Consider the following 19,297-nt stretch of genomic DNA (forward strand, 5'->3'; position numbering starts at 1 on the left):
TTATAGAATATTTAAATGATTTATTTTATTGAAGTGACAGCTCCGGGTTTAATAATTGTATTGCCTTTTTTTTAGAAGAGGAAATGAGACGTACATTTGTAACTACTATTTAGTTCGATTACATGTATACAAGACAAATAATAAAAAAAACTAAATGGTATAAACAGAAATAATAGCAGTATAACAAAGAGAATTAAAATGCAAAAATCTATATGTTTCAACATTCGTTTAAGAAATGTGTTCAGATTGTAATACAATGAAAAACTTAAGGGGAAAGGAGTTGTTGTGATCAAAGATCCTATCGAATAGATATAAGGCGACAATAGAGACAGTCACCTTAAAGTAAAATCTAGAACTGAGAGAACGGGAGAGCTGAGGCTGTTTTAAATGTACAAATAAATTATGTAGGCAGAAGTCTATAGACCGTGCACAGCACACAACGTCTTTCTTAATCCCTCCGAAACCGAAATGACTGGTTTTAACAAAAGCAACGCAAGTTTTGTCTTCGTTTATTGTCTATCCAGTTGGAATCAAGACCGACATTCAAACAAAAATTGCAAATTTCTTGGTCCACAAGTGTTGCAACTGTTTCGCATCTAGTGCGCTGTGTTGCTGACAACAACGGGAAGGATGCGCACTACTTTTGACATGATTAAAAAACGTCGCGAGTTGGGTCGCGTCGCGACTTGATTGTGCGAAGTCCGGTTTGGTGGCGGCCCGACAATACAATCTACGAGGCTTCATCTGGTTTCACATACCTACCGCAAAAGATCGTGGGTAACATCATTATCAGACTTCACTAAAGTATCACTAGGAGTATTAACCAAGATAAACAAATTCATCCACAACATTATACTTTTCACCATCTAGCACAGTGGTCCTCAAACTGCGGCCCGCGCATTTTTATAACTTGTGGTAAGTAATAAGTTTTAACAAATATGTTAATCAGTTTGTAACACGGAATAACTGCCTCCATTCGCACAACAGTCCCATGTGAATAGGAAAGCCAGCAAACATGGGACTGTTATGCGAATATGGGCAGATAAGCACTGATGATATTGAACGTTAGTTTCTTCTGTAGTGTGCTGCTACATTTTTAAAATGTTTGGTAGGTAACGCCCAAATAGTAAACGATTCGCTACTTCAAATGAATCAAGCTAAAACTTCATGAAAATTTACAAATGGTTTTAATTTTCGACGTTTCAAACGCTTTGTCTTACTGTAAACTGTGATATCAAAGTACTGAAGTATGTACACGAATTTTTTGGTAAGAATATCCTAAAATCTATGATTTTCCAGTTCTAATTTTTTCTTGGTAAATAGATCATAACACTCTTAATATAAGAGTTGAATTGGGATTATTTTTGGATCAATTTGGTCCGCGGGGCAGCTTCAACGTGAGCACTACTTCGTCATCACTATCATAGCTGTGTTGGAACTCTCAGGGTGGAACTAGTCCACCATGGCCACAAAGGCCATAGCGAGGCTCCGTTTCTTAGTTACAAGGAAAAAAGAACGCAGAAGTCATCCATCTAACTAGGTGGCTCACAATCTACTCGCTTCACAGCGATTACCTTTTTCAACGGTTGATTCAAATAATCGGTAGTTGGTCATTTGACCAGTCGCGGTGCTGGCATCGTCAACTGTCGGGGGGTTAAAAAAATGTCGATTTTAGCGTTACGCAATAATTGATTGATTGATTTGTCTTTATTAAAGAGACTTTCAGCCCTTGGCTGTTACGTACAAACCCGGAACAAATCTCATTTTCTTCTTTTGTCACTTTCCTCGTTGGCTCGTCGAGGGGAGATGATAAATAATAAATGCATTTGATGGAAAATTACCCAAACAATTAGGCAAAATCGTCAAATTTCCCGGATTTGTTAAGAAATTTTGTCGATGACACTTAAAAAATAAAGTTAAACTTAGTTCCTTAAATATTTTTTTTGTCCCTCCTCAAAATGAGGAATTCCAACAAAAAATTTCCGAGGGGGGGGGGGGTTTCAGTCCAAAAGGATGCTGCCTCTACGGCCTCTCCAGATTGTCGAAACATAAGCCTTATCTACTATAGGTTAACTGCCGTGAATCGCATATCAGTCCCATCTTTGCTGGATTTCCTATGCAAATGGGACAGATATGCGATTCACGGCAGTTAACTGGAGAGAAAATGCCCTATTGCAGTATTCTGTATATACACATTACTAATAAAAGCACTTCTATACAGTGCGAGAAATGAGTATAAAGACAGAGCCGTTTTCCATACAAAATAATCATGTTTAGGGATCAAAATCTCTTTTTCTAGCGATTCGATTGTTATGGAATTTTGTCTACAACTTTAAAATAACTAGATTCCGAACTGTCTTTTTTTTTTAATTCTAAACAAGCTCGATAACTTCATTTCCCAGTGAAACCTCATCTGGCATTTAAATATACAAATTTTCTTCTGTTGTTTATTTAGCTCTGAATTTCTTATCAAATATCTAGTTGAAACAAGTGTTCCAGTGCCATACCAATTCCATATTGCCTGTATTTCGATAACGTTGGAGAAAAAATTAAGCTGATAGGCCAATATGCATGTGACAATAAACGATGGTGATTGATAAACCGATAATGATAACCCTCATTGACAGAAACAGAAAGACTGTTTGAATTAAGATTTATAGCCCGAAACGCCAACAGGTGTGCCTTACTTACTGTGTTTGATGACTGTTTCGATTCAAATTTGTCGCGGTACTTCCGGTAGCATCAACGAATGAATGATTCACGTAGCCATTCGTTACTGGCGTCGGGTATCTACTGGGGTAGCCCACGTATTGGTTGTGGCTTTGAAAATGAACACTATCAACCGATGTGGGGGATTTCTCCGTGGACGCACTGTGCGGTGACCATTTTTCCGATACAACAGGGCTTTGAAAGGGTGTCACATAAGTCGACCCCGGCTGAATGCTGCCATGCTGACTAACCGATTCTGATATGGTTGAGATCGTTGGAGAAACTATCACCTCTGACAATTTAGTACCGTCTCGAGTCTTGCGGCTAGGAGGCCTCGGGGGAGTATCGGTTGTATCCGGCACATTTGTAGATCCATAATTTAATCCAGATGATGATTCCGTGTTGTGATTTGTTGGAAGGTTTAGAGAAAGTCTCTCTCGAATATATTGCATTAGGTACCGTTTGTGTTTATGTTACATATGTAGTCAACGGTTATATTTGTTCCTGGAAGTGAAGGTTGGGAATCTCTAGATTAACAGATAAGATATCGCTTTCGGCTTTATCAGTCTAGAAATTTGAACAGACCCATAGCTGAATTTGTATTTTTTTTACCGGGAGACATTGGACTTAGTATGTGTGAAAACGTGAATGAATGTGCAAATTTCATCATATCTTTTGAATTTTCACGCGCATTTTTTTTCGATAACAACGAACAAAAGTAAAGAAACGTAGAATCATACTTACGCGTTTCCTTACTTTCAGGAATTCTCGTAATAAATAATGTAATTGCAGTAGTGTCTAGATAGAGAATTTCTGACAATGGTAACTAGACACCTTTCTAGTTGAGCTAGTTTGAGGTTGTAAATCTCCTTATTAGATCGATTCTAAGACTCATATCTTTGAACATCTTACAAAGATTGTAAGTACTGATGAACATAAGGTGAGATTTTTATCATCCCAGCTTTTGGGTAACTACCCTGACTGCGCGGTGCATATTGATCACTGAAATTTGCGTTCACGATTTACTAATACTATTCAACTAAATAGCTTGTTCAACACCACAATAAAACTCGTGTTTGTATTTCATTAACGCACCACTTCTATCGTTGCATATGGTTGAAAACTAAACAGATTAAACAGATCACCGCACAGCTGTAAAGCAGAATTAACCGATTCCACCGAATTCAAATACTGAGACTGATGTTGGTACACTCACAAAAGCCATCATGCAGTAAAACACTTTACTGTTGTTATCAACGTTATCTGCAGCGATGGTCTTGTTTTATTTCCCTTTATTTTTTGCAACACAAAGTCTTCATCAGTCTACCGGAATAATGTGTCTCGCTTGACATTGCGCTACGAGATAAAGAGTTATGTACCTAGGTATTACTATCAGAACCTCCCGTCGGACAGATTTCTATTTCAAGCTTATGAGTAAGTCATGCATAGTAGCTATCACTGTACAGCCGTGAAATCAATCGCCGATAGTGGTCGTTATCAGCATGTGTGAAATTCAATTAATATACGTTTCCTATTTGCTATACAGCTATGTATTCCCCATTGCAAACATGCAGGGTTCCCCAAGAGAAACCCCGTCATAAAGAATTTTAGGGTAGATATGCTGTTTGTCATCATATTGCGCGCAAACCCCAAATGAGTTGCATTATGAACATGCAACTATTTTTTTATTATGCAACTCATTTCAGTTGCATAATGAACCAGGGCGGAAAAGTTGATCATTATGATACCAAAATGAGTTATATAAAATTAAGTTTATGATACTGAATTGCATAAAAGAAATTAGTCTATGATATAACCGTGCGTCATAATTGGATTTTTTACTGACTGTTTTGTGCTAAATTAGTTTATGCACGTGTTCTTGATTAGACGCATTCTTTTTTTTAAGTGAAAGATGTTTATCGCGTTTATCAGTGCACACATACTTTAGTAATCATACAGTGCGAGAAATAAGTATAAAGACAGAGCCGTGTTCCATACAAAATAATCATGTTTAGGGATCAACATCTCTTTTTCTAGCGATTCGATTGTTATGGAGTTTTGTCTGCAACCTTAAAATAACTAGAATTTTAGCTAGAAAAATAAATTATCATCCATGAAAACGTTTATATCGACTTTTCAGATTCAAATATATATAATATAAAGACACTTATTTCCATATAAAAATGTGTCTTTATATTAATTGGAATCTGAAAAGTCGATATAAAAGTTTTCATGGATGATGATTTATATTTCTAGACAAAATTCTAGTTATTTTAAAGTTGTAGACAAAATTCCATAACAATCGAATCGCTAGAAAAAGAGATTTTGATCCCTAAACATGATTATTTTGTATGGAAAACGGCTCTGTCTTTATACTCATTTCTCGCACTGTATAGAAGTGCTTTTATTAGTAATGTGTATATACAGAATACTGCAATAGGGCATTTTCTCTCCAGTTAACTGCCGTGAATCGCATATCAGTCCCATCTTTGCTGGATTTCCTATGCAAATGGGACAGATATGCGATTCACGGCAGTTAACTGGAGAGAAAATGCCCTATTGCAGTATTCTGTATATACACATTACTAATAAAAGCACTTCTATACAGTGCGAGAAATGAGTATAAAGACAGAGCCGTTTTCCATACAAAATAATCATGTTTAGGGATCAAAATCTCTTTTTCTAGCGATTCGATTGTTATGGAATTTTGTCTACAACTTTAAAATAACTAGAATTTTGTCTAGAAATATAAATCATCATCCATGAAAACTTTTATATCGACTTTTCAGATTCCAATTAATATAAAGACACATTTTTATATGGAAATAAGTGTCTTTATATTATATATATTTGAATCTGAAAAGTCGATATAAACGTTTTCATGGATGATAATTTATTTTTCTAGCTAAAATTCTAGTTATTTTAAGGTTGCAGACAAAACTCCATAACAATCGAATCGCTAGAAAAAGAGATGTTGATCCCTAAACATGATTATTTTGTATGGAACACGGCTCTGTCTTTATACTTATTTCTCGCACTGTATGATTACTAAAGTATGTGTGCACTGATAAACGCGATAAACATCTTTCACTTAAAAAAAAGAATGCGTCTAATCAAGAACACGTGCATAAACTAATTTAGCACAAAACAGTCAGTAAAAAATCCAATTATGACGCACGGTTATATCATAGACTAATTTCTTTTATGCAATTCAGTATCATAAACTTAATTTTATATAACTCATTTTGGTATCATAATGATCAACTTTTCCGCCCTGGTTCATTATGCAACTGAAATGAGTTGCATAATAAAAAAATAGTTGCATGTTCATAATGCAACTCATTTGGGGTTTGCGCGCAATATGATGACAAACAGCATATCTACCCTAAAATTCTTTATGACGGGGTTTCTCTTGGGGAACCCTGCATGTTTGCAATGGGGAATACATAGCTGTATAGCAAATAGGAAACGTATATTAATTGAATTTCACACATGCTGATAACGACCACTATCGGCGATTGATTTCACGGCTGTACAGTGATAGCTACTATGCATGACTTACTCATAAGCTTGAAATAGAAATCTGTCCGACGGGAGGTTCTGATAGTAATACCTAGGTACATAACTCTTTATCTCGTAGCGCAATGTCAAGCGAGACACATTATTCCGGTAGACTGATGAAGACTTTGTGTTGCAAAAAATAAAGGGAAATAAAACAAGACCATCGCTGCAGATAACGTTGATAACAACAGTAAAGTGTTTTACTGCATGATGGCTTTTGTGAGTGTACCAACATCAGTCTCAGTATTTGAATTCGGTGGAATCGGTTAATTCTGCTTTACAGCTGTGCGGTGATCTGTTTAATCTGTTTAGTTTTCAACCATATGCAACGATAGAAGTGGTGCGTTAATGAAATACAAACACGAGTTTTATTGTGGTGTTGAACAAGCTATTTAGTTGAATAGTATTAGTAAATCGTGAACGCAAATTTCAGTGATCAATATGCACCGCGCAGTCAGGGTAGTTACCCAAAAGCTGGGATGATAAAAATCTCACCTTATGTTCATCAGTACTTACAATCTTTGTAAGATGTTCAAAGATATGAGTCTTAGAATCGATCTAATAAGGAGATTTACAACCTCAAACTAGCTCAACTAGAAAGGTGTCTAGTTACCATTGTCAGAAATTCTCTATCTAGACACTACTGCAATTACATTATTTATTACGAGAATTCCTGAAAGTAAGGAAACGCGTAAGTATGATTCTACGTTTCTTTACTTTTGTTCGTTGTTATCGAAAAAAAATGCGCGTGAAAATTCAAAAGATATGATGAAATTTGCACATTCATTCACGTTTTCACACATACTAAGTCCAATGTCTCCCGGTAAAAAAAATACAAATTCAGCTATGGGTCTGTTCAAATTTCTAGACTGATAAAGCCGAAAGCGATATCTTATCTGTTAATCTAGAGATTCCCAACCTTCACTTCCAGGAACAAATATAACCGTTGACTACATATGTAACATAAACACAAACGGTACCTAATGCAATATATTCGAGAGAGACTTTCTCTAAACCTTCCAACAAATCACAACACGGAATCATCATCTGGATTAAATTATGGATCTACAAATGTGCCGGATACAACCGATACTCCCCCGAGGCCTCCTAGCCGCAAGACTCGAGACGGTACTAAATTGTCAGAGGTGATAGTTTCTCCAACGATCTCAACCATATCAGAATCGGTTAGTCAGCATGGCAGCATTCAGCCGGGGTCGACTTATGTGACACCCTTTCAAAGCCCTGTTGTATCGGAAAAATGGTCACCGCACAGTGCGTCCACGGAGAAATCCCCCACATCGGTTGATAGTGTTCATTTTCAAAGCCACAACCAATACGTGGGCTACCCCAGTAGATACCCGACGCCAGTAACGAATGGCTACGTGAATCATTCATTCGTTGATGCTACCGGAAGTACCGCGACAAATTTGAATCGAAACAGTCATCAAACACAGTAAGTAAGGCACACCTGTTGGCGTTTCGGGCTATAAATCTTAATTCAAACAGTCTTTCTGTTTCTGTCAATGAGGGTTATCATTATCGGTTTATCAATCACCATCGTTTATTGTCACATGCATATTGGCCTATCAGCTTAATTTTTTCTCCAACGTTATCGAAATACAGGCAATATGGAATTGGTATGGCACTGGAACACTTGTTTCAACTAGATATTTGATAAGAAATTCAGAGCTAAATAAACAACAGAAGAAAATTTGTATATTTAAATGCCAGATGAGGTTTCACTGGGAAATGAAGTTATCGAGCTTGTTTAGAATTAAAAAAAAAAGACAGTTCGGAATCTAGGATGGATTAGATTATTTCAGGCGTTCGATTTGAATAGGTCCTAAGTTTGCTGCGATTCCTATGTTGCTGCATTCTGCAGCAACTGACAGTTATTTGATGTCTGTCCGTTGTTGCAGTTATCGAATTTCATTCGCTAAAAGAAACGTTAATATGTTGCAGTTACGTTTTCTTGATGATGATTTCGAATCAAATATGTTCTCAAGTATGATGTGAATATATGTACTTGAGTTCTACACGGAAAAATATTATAACCCAAAGAATAAGTTTTAAAAACTCAAATTTGACTAAACTGCTTAAAGTTTTAACTCAAAGTTGGGTTGTTTTCTCCCTCGCCCCACCGCAATGTTTTCGAAAACAAAGAGAGAAGCACCGACGCATCCACTGCTCTTCCGTGGAAGAAGCCAAATTTGGGTTTTCTTGAGTTAACCCAAATTTGCGTCAATTGAGGCCTCCGTTGAGTGAAAATAACTTACCACTGGGTTAATTTTTTTGCCGCTCTCAAACGAGAACTACTCACTCGCCACTATCGCTGTTTGACGCAAATTTGAGTAATTCCACGGAAGACCGGGATTGCGTCAAAACAACTTAAATTTGGGTTCATTTGTAGTTCCGTGTATATGTAGAGAAGAGGGAGAAAGGGAGAAAGTATATAGAAAGATACAAAATAGTAGAGTGCCTTTAACTTAGAGTGGCTTCAATGTCAACATTGGAACGGCGATCATCTGTCAAATCCATACAGATCCGTTCCAATTAAACGAGCAAAACTGGCGTTCGATTTGAAAAGGTCGTATGTTTGCTGTGATTCCTATGTAGATTCGATCTATTCAAATCAAACGCCAGAAAAGACCTGTCAAAATTAGAACATGACGCCCACCAGGGTGCGAGACGTCACGTTTTCGATTCCCGCATCTAGTACCAATGTTTAGGGAACTCAAATGCATTGTCAATGGGAGAACCCAATTCAGTAACAAATTTTGAAAACGACGTATAATCAATCGTGTAGCATTGATTATACGTCGTTTTCAAAATTTGTTACTGAATTGATGTTGACTGCAAACAATCCTATTGGGTGGGAATAGGGATGTCATATACGTGATGACGCCGCTCTTCCTCTACAAAGTGGCAAGGAAGGCAAGGAACGGGCCAGGGATTAAACCCAAGACCGCCTGCATACGAATCAGAAACGGTAGCCACTAGACCGCCAAGTCCGTCTTCCAATAAGCTTGTTTCGATAATAAATAAAGCAACATGATAATAACGATAAAAAAAGCGCATAAAATTAAGCAATTAAAAATGTATATTTTTTTTCTTCTCAATAATTTTCTAGAGTTCTTCACGAGCACTATTGGACGTGGTCATGTAGGTGTCGTCGTCAATTCACAAATCGCGAAAAAGTGCTTCTTCTGATCATATGCTTTTTGCTGCTAATCATTGGAGGACTGTCGGCATATCTCGGATTATCCGATAGTGGGAATCCACTACCAGGCAAGTACATGTCGATTGATAAGAAATGCCTTCCGTGTATTTTGTGCATTGAATCGATAAGGCTTTCCTATCAATTGAAAAATATCATGACTTTCCTAAATAATGTGATTCCAATTCCCATCTAAATTACAGGAGGTTTATTAACACCAGGAGTACTTCAACTGAAAATAGAAGAACGCGCTTAATGTGATATACCTGTCTGTGTATTTTGAAACAGTGACTGAATGAGATTTATACATATGAAACAGTATACCTACAAAATTTTAACGCATACAATAATAAAAAAGCATGTTCCTACATTTTATAAACATATTTTGTGCATTATGCATATTGTGAACTTCTTGAACGGTAAAACCGCAGACAGACGTTCAAGTTTGACTCCCCGGATAAAAACTAACCATAGGGTGTTTGGTGCAAACCATTCATACACCATACAGTGTACCAGCTACAATAGAGTAATGCGGGGCAAAAGTTCGCACCTAACAGACTTCACAAAATAACTATTGAACGAAAAGAAAACAATATCGTTTTTCTTCGTTAAACGGGTCCCTACCATGTTGCCTTCAAAACGTAGTACTAGATTTTTTCGCGTTCCATTTGTAGTTTTAGCTATACAATTTTTAAAACAAGTACTCCAATGCGAACTTTTGCCCCATAGTGGGGGCAAAAGTTCGCATTATGCGGGGCAAAAGTTCGCACCTTGTACAGGGTAGTTTATTGGTGTGATGTTCATTTATTTAATGCTAATTCATGTTCATATTTTCACTCTAGCAATGAAATCTGTTTCTTTCTGTTCTTAGCATTACGGCCCAAATGAAATACGACCTGGTGTTCAGCTTTTGTATAGAGTATCTTTTATGAAGACTTACACAACTATTAACTAAGAGCTGTCCTTTACAGCATTACTGAAGTTGTCAAAACACATTGTGGGGGTAATCATAGAGATATGTGTTGCACAAAATACATGGGAAAAAATCAAATATGCAGCAAAACTGTTGAACGGGACCGTTATCGAATCTTATCCCCGTCAGAATGGTGATGAATTATAACTAGGCATTTACAAACTAAGCTATGAAAGACCCCGGTAAAGTAGATGAACATAAGACCTTTAGAAACATACGAAAAGACACAACGAGGATGACAAAAAAATGCTTTAGAATGTTTTTTAGCCATTTTTCATTTATTGATTTAAATGCGTGAACATAATGTTTGCCTTACAATCAATCTTCTTACAAAACTAAGTTTAGATCCTTTGCCGCAACGATTTCAGGGTGCATACTACTCATATTATGCATATATAGTAGTTTCTACACGAAATTATCATTGCTTCAAAGATTCTGTAATTATATTGATGTACTAGACTCAGAAATCTAGTGCGAACTTTTGCCCCACAGCTACTGCGAACTTTTGCCCCACTGTCGAGGTTTTAAAAATGTCCCTTTTTGCAAGAGCACTAGTAGTTTATTGTTTATTCGAGTGCACCTCGCGAACTACTATGGAATAACGATTCTCCGACATAAAGAGGTTATGAGATTCTTCTTCTTCTTGTTACTACAAATTCTTATTCCAAAAGGTCCAAAAATTCTATCAAAATCCCTAGAAACACATTTTTTCGCATAACTCTGCCAAACCATAACGAAATCGTTCCAAATTTTTTTGACGAGTAGCTGACCTGATTATGTGTCGAACCCATACAAATTTGTTTGGGTTCTTAACTCGTGCTCAGAAAAAGACCCACTGCGAACTTTTGCCCCGTGCGAACTTTTGCCCCGCATTACTCTAATGTATATTGTAATGAAATGGTTCACTAAAAGCTTCGCACATTGTAGCTACTATACATTTACATTCGATTTTTATGTAACAATATATTATACTGTTTTTCTTACGTTTGAACCATTCACTTTTCCGAAACATTATTTTTCCGTGCATTATTAATTATTTATTCAGTTTTAGATTTTTTCCGTGCTTTGTTTTGTTGATGTTTGTGACTTTTTTGATGCAAAGGAAAGGAAAGAAAAAAAGTGAATAAGTTGAAACATCAATTTAAAAGTAAAAAGAAAATCGCGTTAAGTACTGTTCCTTTGAATTCCACTAAGAATCAAAGGAACAGTACTTAACGCGATTTTTTTTACTTACGGATAATCCCTTAACAAGCCCAGGTTAATCATCATCATTAATTTAAAGTCAATAAAATGTTTAAATAAGTAGTAAACCAGATCTCTTAAGAACTGCAGATCCAAGAGATATGGTGGACTAGGTATGTAGAGTGCGATGAGAGAAATACGATTGACGTACTTTATCGTAGAGCCATCTTTAACATATGAACTGGACTGAATACTGATAGAAATTCTAATATAGGTTCGTCTGTGGGTTCGCTTTTTAGCCTAACTTATACTTGGATCGAACTTGACAGTTTTCTCATGAGTTGTTATGTATTTCCCCGTGTATTTCAAACTTTAGTCAAACTGGAGCCTCAATATTGCAAAAACGGTTAAGCACGCTGTAATGATACTTATGTACCTCGTCACCCACTTCATGCAACTACATTAGTGGTCTAATAATACTTAGCGCGCTCGGCATAGTTCCATCATGCCGCTCAAAGTGTTGCCACAAATAATGCTTAGTTTGCGAAACCCAGTTATCTGGCTGGTGGGGCATGGGAGCCTAAGCTTCAACTGTTAATGCAATCAGAGACTACTCAGACCTCGACTCAGACTTAGACGTGGGCGATCCAATATGAAGGGTTATCCAAAACGCTCTGGAGAATTCCCAAAGCGATATGATATTCTCATAATGCTAGTAAGCCTAAAACGCCATTAACAGGAGGAAAATGACAAGATAATATAACATTATATGGTTTATGTAATGTAAACCAATACAACATAACAAAAGAGAACCATTCCAAAACCATTAAATTAAATGTATAACCAGTAGTGAAACTACAATTAAAAACAATATATTTACGGTACATTTTATTGTTTGAAACCATATGTGTACCATACAATGTACGGTTTATTAAAACCCACATATCAGTATTTATAACAATTCATTTACAATATAATGTATGGTTTTGCAAAAAAATATATATGGAGAAAAATATTTTTTTATATTGTTACGATACTTAACCACCCGTATAGTATATTGTAAAAATCTTATTTACAATATACTGTATTGGGTTCTACATTACATTTTATTGTTTTTGTATTTTTATTTTTACAGTGGTGTCTATTGTAAAAATATGGTTTTAAATAGTGCTGTTACAATACAACGTTCGGTTTTTCTACTGTATTTTTTATTCGGGTCAGCAGCTTGTGTAAAACACATGGCCGCCACAAATTGCCAAGTGGCAATCAGCGAACAGATGGCGTTAGCGGCGTTCATATACAATCGCTGCCTCACATGTGCGTTGCGACCAACAACTGTCACCACGGTCGCCTTCCAGCCGGATGGCGGGAAAAGATCGCACCTGTTGCACGCTAATAATGTTTCCACATAATTTGTGCAGAATAAATGACTTTTATTTAATGTCTAGAATCTTTTGCACACGCACGGATTTGGAGAATAATCCAACTTCGCTAGCCGAAAATTTCGGGTTTCAACTGCACGTACAATAGATGCCTGCGGTATATAATTCGTGCCACACTATTTTTAATTCGCTGGAAACCAGCAAAGTTTTGCTGGTTTTTAAGATGCTGTGGATACAGCAATCTATCCAGCAATATATTTTTGCTGGATGTTCAGCAATGCGTTCTGACAGCATATTTTGCTGGTCAACCAGCAATTTTGTCCGCGCTCAATTCCGGCTGCTTTTTTTGTTTTTTTCCCTAAAACTTTAAATGCTTTTTAATTAGCTGAAATTTATTAATCCACCAGTGTACAAATGCAGGAGACATACATGAAAACACTGCGCTTTATTCTCTATGCTGCTGAAGACTTTTTTGTCGGAATTTTCATGATTTCTGCTACAGTTCTAACGTCAGTTTGTAAGTCGGAATGAGGAGGCGAGAAACACTTTTTATATAAAATTGTAAGTTTTTGACAAGTGTTTTGCTGATTAGGGAAGATTCAAAAATTACGTCCACCGTTTTTCGGGATTTCTAGACCCCCCTCCCCCCTCTGTCACGCAATTTCCCTATACCCAATACACGTACTGTCACACTTTTCTATAGCTACAATCCTCGGGGTAGAAGCTAAAGATTCGTAGCTATACAAAAGACTGGTTTATCCGAAGATATTTAGAACTTGAACAGGTCCGAGTTCCATTCAGGAATACCTCTTGCGATCCGCACAGACCGCAGAGGACAAGCTTCTTTCAAAGCAGTAGCTATGGTATACCACAATGAAGGGCGTTGTAATAACAAAACCATAATGAAACTCTCTTGGAGTAGCAATGGAAGCGAGTTATCCATAAAATGTGATCGCAACCAATTATTACAGGTTCCCTAGCTTGTTGAGCAGGGACGCCTGAATACGCAAAGTTTGCGAAGGAACACTCCAAAGTGCAAAAAGGTCAAATGGAGAGTCCTCATCTGACACATGCCAATCAGTCAACTCATGACAAATTCTGCTCATGCAGAGTTGGGTTAGGTGCAATTCTATGTTAAGTTAACCATGAACTGTACTACCTAAGTATTCCATGAAACTGAAGCATCTCAAATCAATGTTTGAGCTACTTCAGATGCCAAATATCAGCGAAGAGATGCTGAAAACAAGAGCTTGCTTGAAGGCATCCATAAGGTAAGGTTGAAACATACTGTTAACGTTATTCTAAAATAGAGCATGCTCGAGGCACGACAGTTCATCTATAATGAAAAAAGCAAAGCTGGGTTCACAAGGTAACCTAGACAGAAGTTACCCTACGAAAATAAACTTTTTGAAGTAGATCCACTTGGGCTACATACGCTTTTTACGCTGAAAATTGATCTGAGGTTTCCTTGCCGTAGCCACTACCCAAACTAGACAGGATAACGCACTTCACAATCACAGCACAAACAGGAAACATCAACGACGAACCAAATCGTGGTCAATTGAAAAACGCCAATGGCGAAAACGCATTAAGCGAACCCATATAGGCAGTAATGTAAGCTAATTAACAACATTTGAATAACCCCGCCCTTATTTAGCCTCAAATTTGAGACTTAAGAAGGGCAACTAATTATCTCGGAGAAACGCAAGGTCCACTGCACCATTGCTCCGGTTAGCGCAGTAAGGGCGTGATACTGTGGAGGACGCCCTAATTCTCCACAGGCTCCGTTTGTGGTTAGGTTTTTATTAGACCCCCCTAACCATTCATTCTTTGGCACGGTAAGCGTAAAGCCGCATAACACCATGAATTAGGGGTCACCTGTTTAGTGGACTCTTACCACTGGATCAGGCGATCCGTAGTGTTATTCTTAGCCAATTGAGACAACCGCTACCGACACTACACAGCTATCTAGGCTGATCGGGAAAAGAAGTTAACATTGATGGTCAACTTCCAAACGAACCCGAACAGCCGGCAACTTTAAATGCTTTTTAATTAGCTGAAATTTATTAATCCACCAGTGTACAAATGCAGGAGACATACATGAAAACACTGCGCTTTATTCTCTATGCTGCTGAAGACTTTTTTGTCGGAATTTTCATGATTTCTGCTACAGTTCTAACGTCAGTTTGTAAGTCGGAATGAGGAGGCGAGAAACACTTTTTATATAAAATTGTAAGTTTTTGACAAGTGTTTTGCTGATTAGGGAAGATTCAAAAATTACGTCCACCGTTTTTCGGGATTTCTAGACCCCCCTCCCCCCTCTGTCACGCAATTTCCCTATACCCAATACACGTACTGTCACACTTTTCTAGAACCCCCCCCCCTCCCCCAAATGTTGGACGTAATTTTTGAACGTTCCCTTAGCCAGCTATTTCAATGTTTGCTGACTATTCAGTTAGCAGTACCGATCTTTCAGCAAAATGCAATTTGCTGATGCTTATCCAGCAATTGGTTTTGTTGGATGAGAAAATCAAAATTTGGTGTGATGGTGGTCTCACAATTGGGTTGTTTAGTGAATAAATTATTGCTATGTTCTATAGCCTAATCGATAGAGCTCATTTTTCTGAGTATAACGTGATTTTATTGGTTTCCAATACCTTTGTTTTGATGGTTACATTAACAAAACAGTTTCCATTTTTGTAGAATGACAGTTCAATCGATAGATTGACAGTTCGACCCGACCAAAAAAAAATCTCCATACAAACTTCAAATGTATTTTAAAAATAGTTCCCGATCTCCGAAAATTATGAAACTTTGGATTTCGACTAATTGTTGGGCGGAGAATCCGATTATGAAATAATCCGGATACCCCTAAAGAACCCAATTGGATCTCCAACGTGAAGCTCCATTATTGATGTCATAAAAAGCCACGCCTTTGACACGCCTATATCAATAACATGGAGTGACAGTTCAGACATCAGGGGCCCATTTTCATTAGATCAACACATTATAACAAAAGAGATGTTGATAACAATGCCTGCCACTGGGCTGTAAAAAGCCGAGAGTGACAGAAATTCAGAAGCGAAAGTGGAGGTGGGTCGGCCACACTCTGATCATTGAAATTTGGTAACTCTATTTTTGTTTTTGTTTTGGATTTTGGATATCCTATCCAGCAAAATCAATAGGGTCCTAAAATTAAAAACGAAATCTCGCTTATACTGAATAATACGATCAAGCATGGTATTCTAATCGGAATTGTACTTTACTCGAACTTGAAAAACAAAGGAATAATAAGAAAATTCGAAATAAGTAAAATGGTAAATAATTCTACTTTGACATTTGAGGTCAACCTTATGTGACTGAGCTCGACATTTTTCGCACTGGGATTTCAAAAATGTTCCTATCTGACATACACGGTGAAAAAAAATCACTCAAAGTATGTGTTATAAGCTAGGGACGAGACAAAAAGGCTAAAAAAATAAAAATTATATATTTTCAACTATGGCTAATAAAAACGTCAAAAAATGAGTAAATATGTATTCTTGAACCATATATTGTGGTTTAAAACAAGAATCCCGATAGGACTTTAGGAGCCTATTGCTGAGACGCAACCAGCAAATTTCTATTTGCTGAAACATCAGTAATGGCAACTGATAAGTCAGCAATGATTGCAATGGCTGAATCCGTTATGGATAATGCCTGCCTTTGAGTATTTTTGGCTAGCAGGAAATTGCTGATTAAACCATAGTTATAAAATTTCACAATTTGTAAACATTAAAAAAAAGAACAAAAAATTTCAGCTGGAGTCGAGCGCGGACAAAATTGCTGATCAACCAGCAAAATATGCTGTCAATACACATTGCTGGAGATTCAGCAAAAGATATTTTGCTGGATGGATTGCTGTACAGTATGCGGCAGGAAAAAATGCGAAAGTGTTTTTCAGCTTCAAACCTCTTTTTTGTCCATATGACGTTAACCAAGCTATGTTTCAATGTTCCATGATCTCTAATAGGCTAATTTTCTGAAAAGTTAATTAAAAATTTTCCCATTTTAATCACTAACCTTTACAGGGCGGCGCCTGAAGCTGAAGACAATCAGAATTTTCAAACCGCAGAAAAGTACACAGGTCGCTAAATTTCGTATCTGATAAAACAAAACTTTTAATTTTCTCTACAATATCATCAAATATATGTACTTATTTCATCTAGTATGTAAAACTACATGGCTTTGGATTAGTGTGGTCTGGTTGTTCATAGAATTAAAGCTAATATTTTTACTGTTACAGTCAATTTGTTTAATGACCATTGGGCGCGCAGTTTATTGATACCCGCTCATTAGGCTTACATTATCCCACGTTAAACATCAAATATGTTCATTTTTATTTTGCAGAGCTAGAATATATACATTGACTGATACACTGTCATGAAAAAATAGTCATATATATCCCATATTTAGCGTGCAATAGTGCCTTGAACTTTTCGCATTTTTTCCTGCCGCACCCTGTATTTGCAGCTTGGCAAAAACCAGCAAAATTTTGCTGGTTTCCAGCGAAATAAAAATAGTTTGTAGGTGTCGAATAGCACCAAATCAGAACATCCAGACACTCAGGCATTTGGATTGGTCAATTGAAACATTTCAAGTGGTGAATTACATTAGTATGAGAAACTAATCGATTGCAGCGCCACGCTATTACCACTTGTGTTGCCGATGAAATATTCCAAAATACACAAAATTCAGATTGAGCACAGAGAACAGACATCCAGGCTAGAACAAATTTCATTCGGAAAGTTGTGTAAGGATTTGAATCTTTACTTGAGTAAGGTTGCAAACCACCAATACACGATGACAACACTAACGCCACCAAACACCATATTGCCACAGTCAGTGGTGAATTGAAAGATTTCAAAAGTGGTGAATTAAATTAGTATGGGAAATTAACCGATTGCAGCGCTACGCTATTGCCACTTGAGTTGCCGATTTCAAATGGCCGTTAAATTCCTTACACAGTTTCGGAACTGGACTTGGATGTCTGTTCTCTGTGGATTGAGCTTGGATGTCTGTTCTCTGTGGTCAAACTGCAAAGTGAATTTGAAAATTATGCCTGGTTTAGACTGTTCAATTGAAACGAGCATGTGAGTTGCAAACTTCTCAAACATGTTCAATCCAATGGAATGACGTGTTTAGACTGAGCAAATGACTTGGGTGTCCACTTGCATGCTCTTGAATGCATCTCAATTGAAGCAAGTGTTTACATTGTTCAACACGTGCGGTGCGTAAACAAACTGAATTGAATTCAGCTCATTTGACAGATGACTTGATTTCAACTCACATGAATCGCGTGTTCATACGGGGCAAGTGAGATGATTTCGTTTGACTTGAACAAAAAAGTTGAACATGTTCAACTTTCGTTCAAGTCAAGTCAGTTGCTCAACTGAGATGAACGGTGGTGTTTACACGTTCAATTCGCATTCAATTGGGCATTTTCCATTGACTTGAATCAAGTCACTTGCTCCATGTAAACCAGGCATTACCCTTTATTGAGTGAATTTGAACAAGCGTGCCCGCATGAGCCTATCGCAGATTTGCGCTACTTTCATTTTGAAGCTAAAGGCCAAGTAAACAGTAGTGTTCCTTTTGGCGCCAAAGTCGGTCTTAACTCTGGAGCAACATTTGAAAAAGGCATACAAGCATTGGTAAACAATGACTTCACACGTCGCTCCTGAGCCCCCCTCAGCTCAATGAGAGTATATTACAGGTGGGGAAGAAGAAGAGATGGCTATATATTAGTAAGCAAAGAAAAATGTAAACACAATTAGTGACGTCACTATTTGACACGCGTTCTTATGGGAGCTCGCTTTGCTTGTAGTAGTGACATGGTTTGCACCAAACACGGATCTCACGCACACGAAGTGTCTCTTCCACACCTTCATTAGACTCTCATTGCCCTCAGCTTATTCACAAAAACTAAGACCGTTATCAGATAGAGCAAACATCGATCTTTCGGATAACGGTGTTCATTTGCGTGGGCGGGCTGCTGCTATGCCCTACGGAGTGTTTTAGAAAAAAGACACAAGACCTCTTGGGCCCTTTTCAAATGTTGCTCCAGAACTGTATCCTTTCCAAAATTTCCAAAAGGAAAATTAAATTTGGTTTGGTTTCATTCAAAGAACCTCGTTTATTATCAAAAGTTGTGATTAAACTTTATTTCATCAAAGATAACAATGGCTCCTAGCCGTAAAAAGTCGGGAACACCCAAAACACAGGTAAAAACTA

General features: G+C 37.3%; 3 protein-coding genes across 5 annotated transcripts in view; 2 read left to right on the forward strand and 1 right to left on the reverse strand.

Moving 5' to 3' along the window:
• The window catches only part of LOC109404765 (tRNA pseudouridine synthase-like 1), a 28,472-nt gene extending 24,366 nt beyond the window's left edge, over window positions 1-4,106 (reverse strand). The window contains exons 1-2 of one of the 2 annotated variants that reach the window (XM_062850729.1): window positions 3,805-4,106; window positions 2,692-3,213 (exon numbers count right to left, since the gene is read on the reverse strand). The gene's annotated coding sequence lies outside the window, so the exon portion shown is untranslated. The other variant, XM_062850730.1, reaches the window with a different exon arrangement.
• LOC109398642 (selenoprotein H) overlaps window positions 1-19,297 on the forward strand; it is a 199,827-nt gene that overhangs the window by 179,844 nt on the left and 686 nt on the right. Inside the window, exon 2 of the mRNA XM_062850732.1 lies at window positions 19,180-19,287. Coding sequence (XP_062706716.1) covers window positions 19,246-19,287 — 42 coding nt within the window. The 5' untranslated portion in view covers window positions 19,180-19,245. The remainder of the gene's footprint in view (window positions 1-19,179; window positions 19,288-19,297) is intronic.
• LOC109398654 (uncharacterized) lies at window positions 6,346-9,870 on the forward strand. Of its 2 annotated transcripts, none has more exons than XM_019671040.3 (4): window positions 6,346-6,610; window positions 7,202-7,723; window positions 9,401-9,558; window positions 9,691-9,870. In XM_019671040.3, exons 2-4 carry the CDS (start codon window positions 7,254-7,256, stop codon window positions 9,741-9,743), a joined length of 681 nt encoding a protein of 226 aa, XP_019526585.3. In that variant the 5' UTR covers window positions 6,346-6,610; window positions 7,202-7,253; the 3' UTR covers window positions 9,744-9,870. The 2 variants fall into 2 exon arrangements, with proteins under 2 accessions (XP_019526585.3, XP_019526586.3); XM_019671041.3 differs by lacking the exon at window positions 6,346-6,610 and adding an exon at window positions 6,635-6,961.

This window comes from Aedes albopictus, chromosome 2, assembly GCF_035046485.1.
Source record: "Aedes albopictus strain Foshan chromosome 2, AalbF5, whole genome shotgun sequence".
Taxonomy (NCBI): Eukaryota; Metazoa; Arthropoda; class Insecta; order Diptera; family Culicidae; genus Aedes; species Aedes albopictus.

Bases quoted from the DNA above. Each gene is read 5' to 3' on its own strand.
- LOC109398654 (XM_019671040.3), top strand. From the start codon at position 7,254: ATGCAATATATTCGAGAGAGACTTTCTCTAAACCTTCCAACAAATCAC. The intron at 7,724-9,400 runs GTAAGTAAGGCA...ATAATTTTCTAG, and splicing joins CGAAACAGTCATCAAACACA to AGTTCTTCACGAGCACTATT. The intron at 9,559-9,690 runs GCAAGTACATGT...TCTAAATTACAG, and splicing joins TAGTGGGAATCCACTACCAG to GAGGTTTATTAACACCAGGA.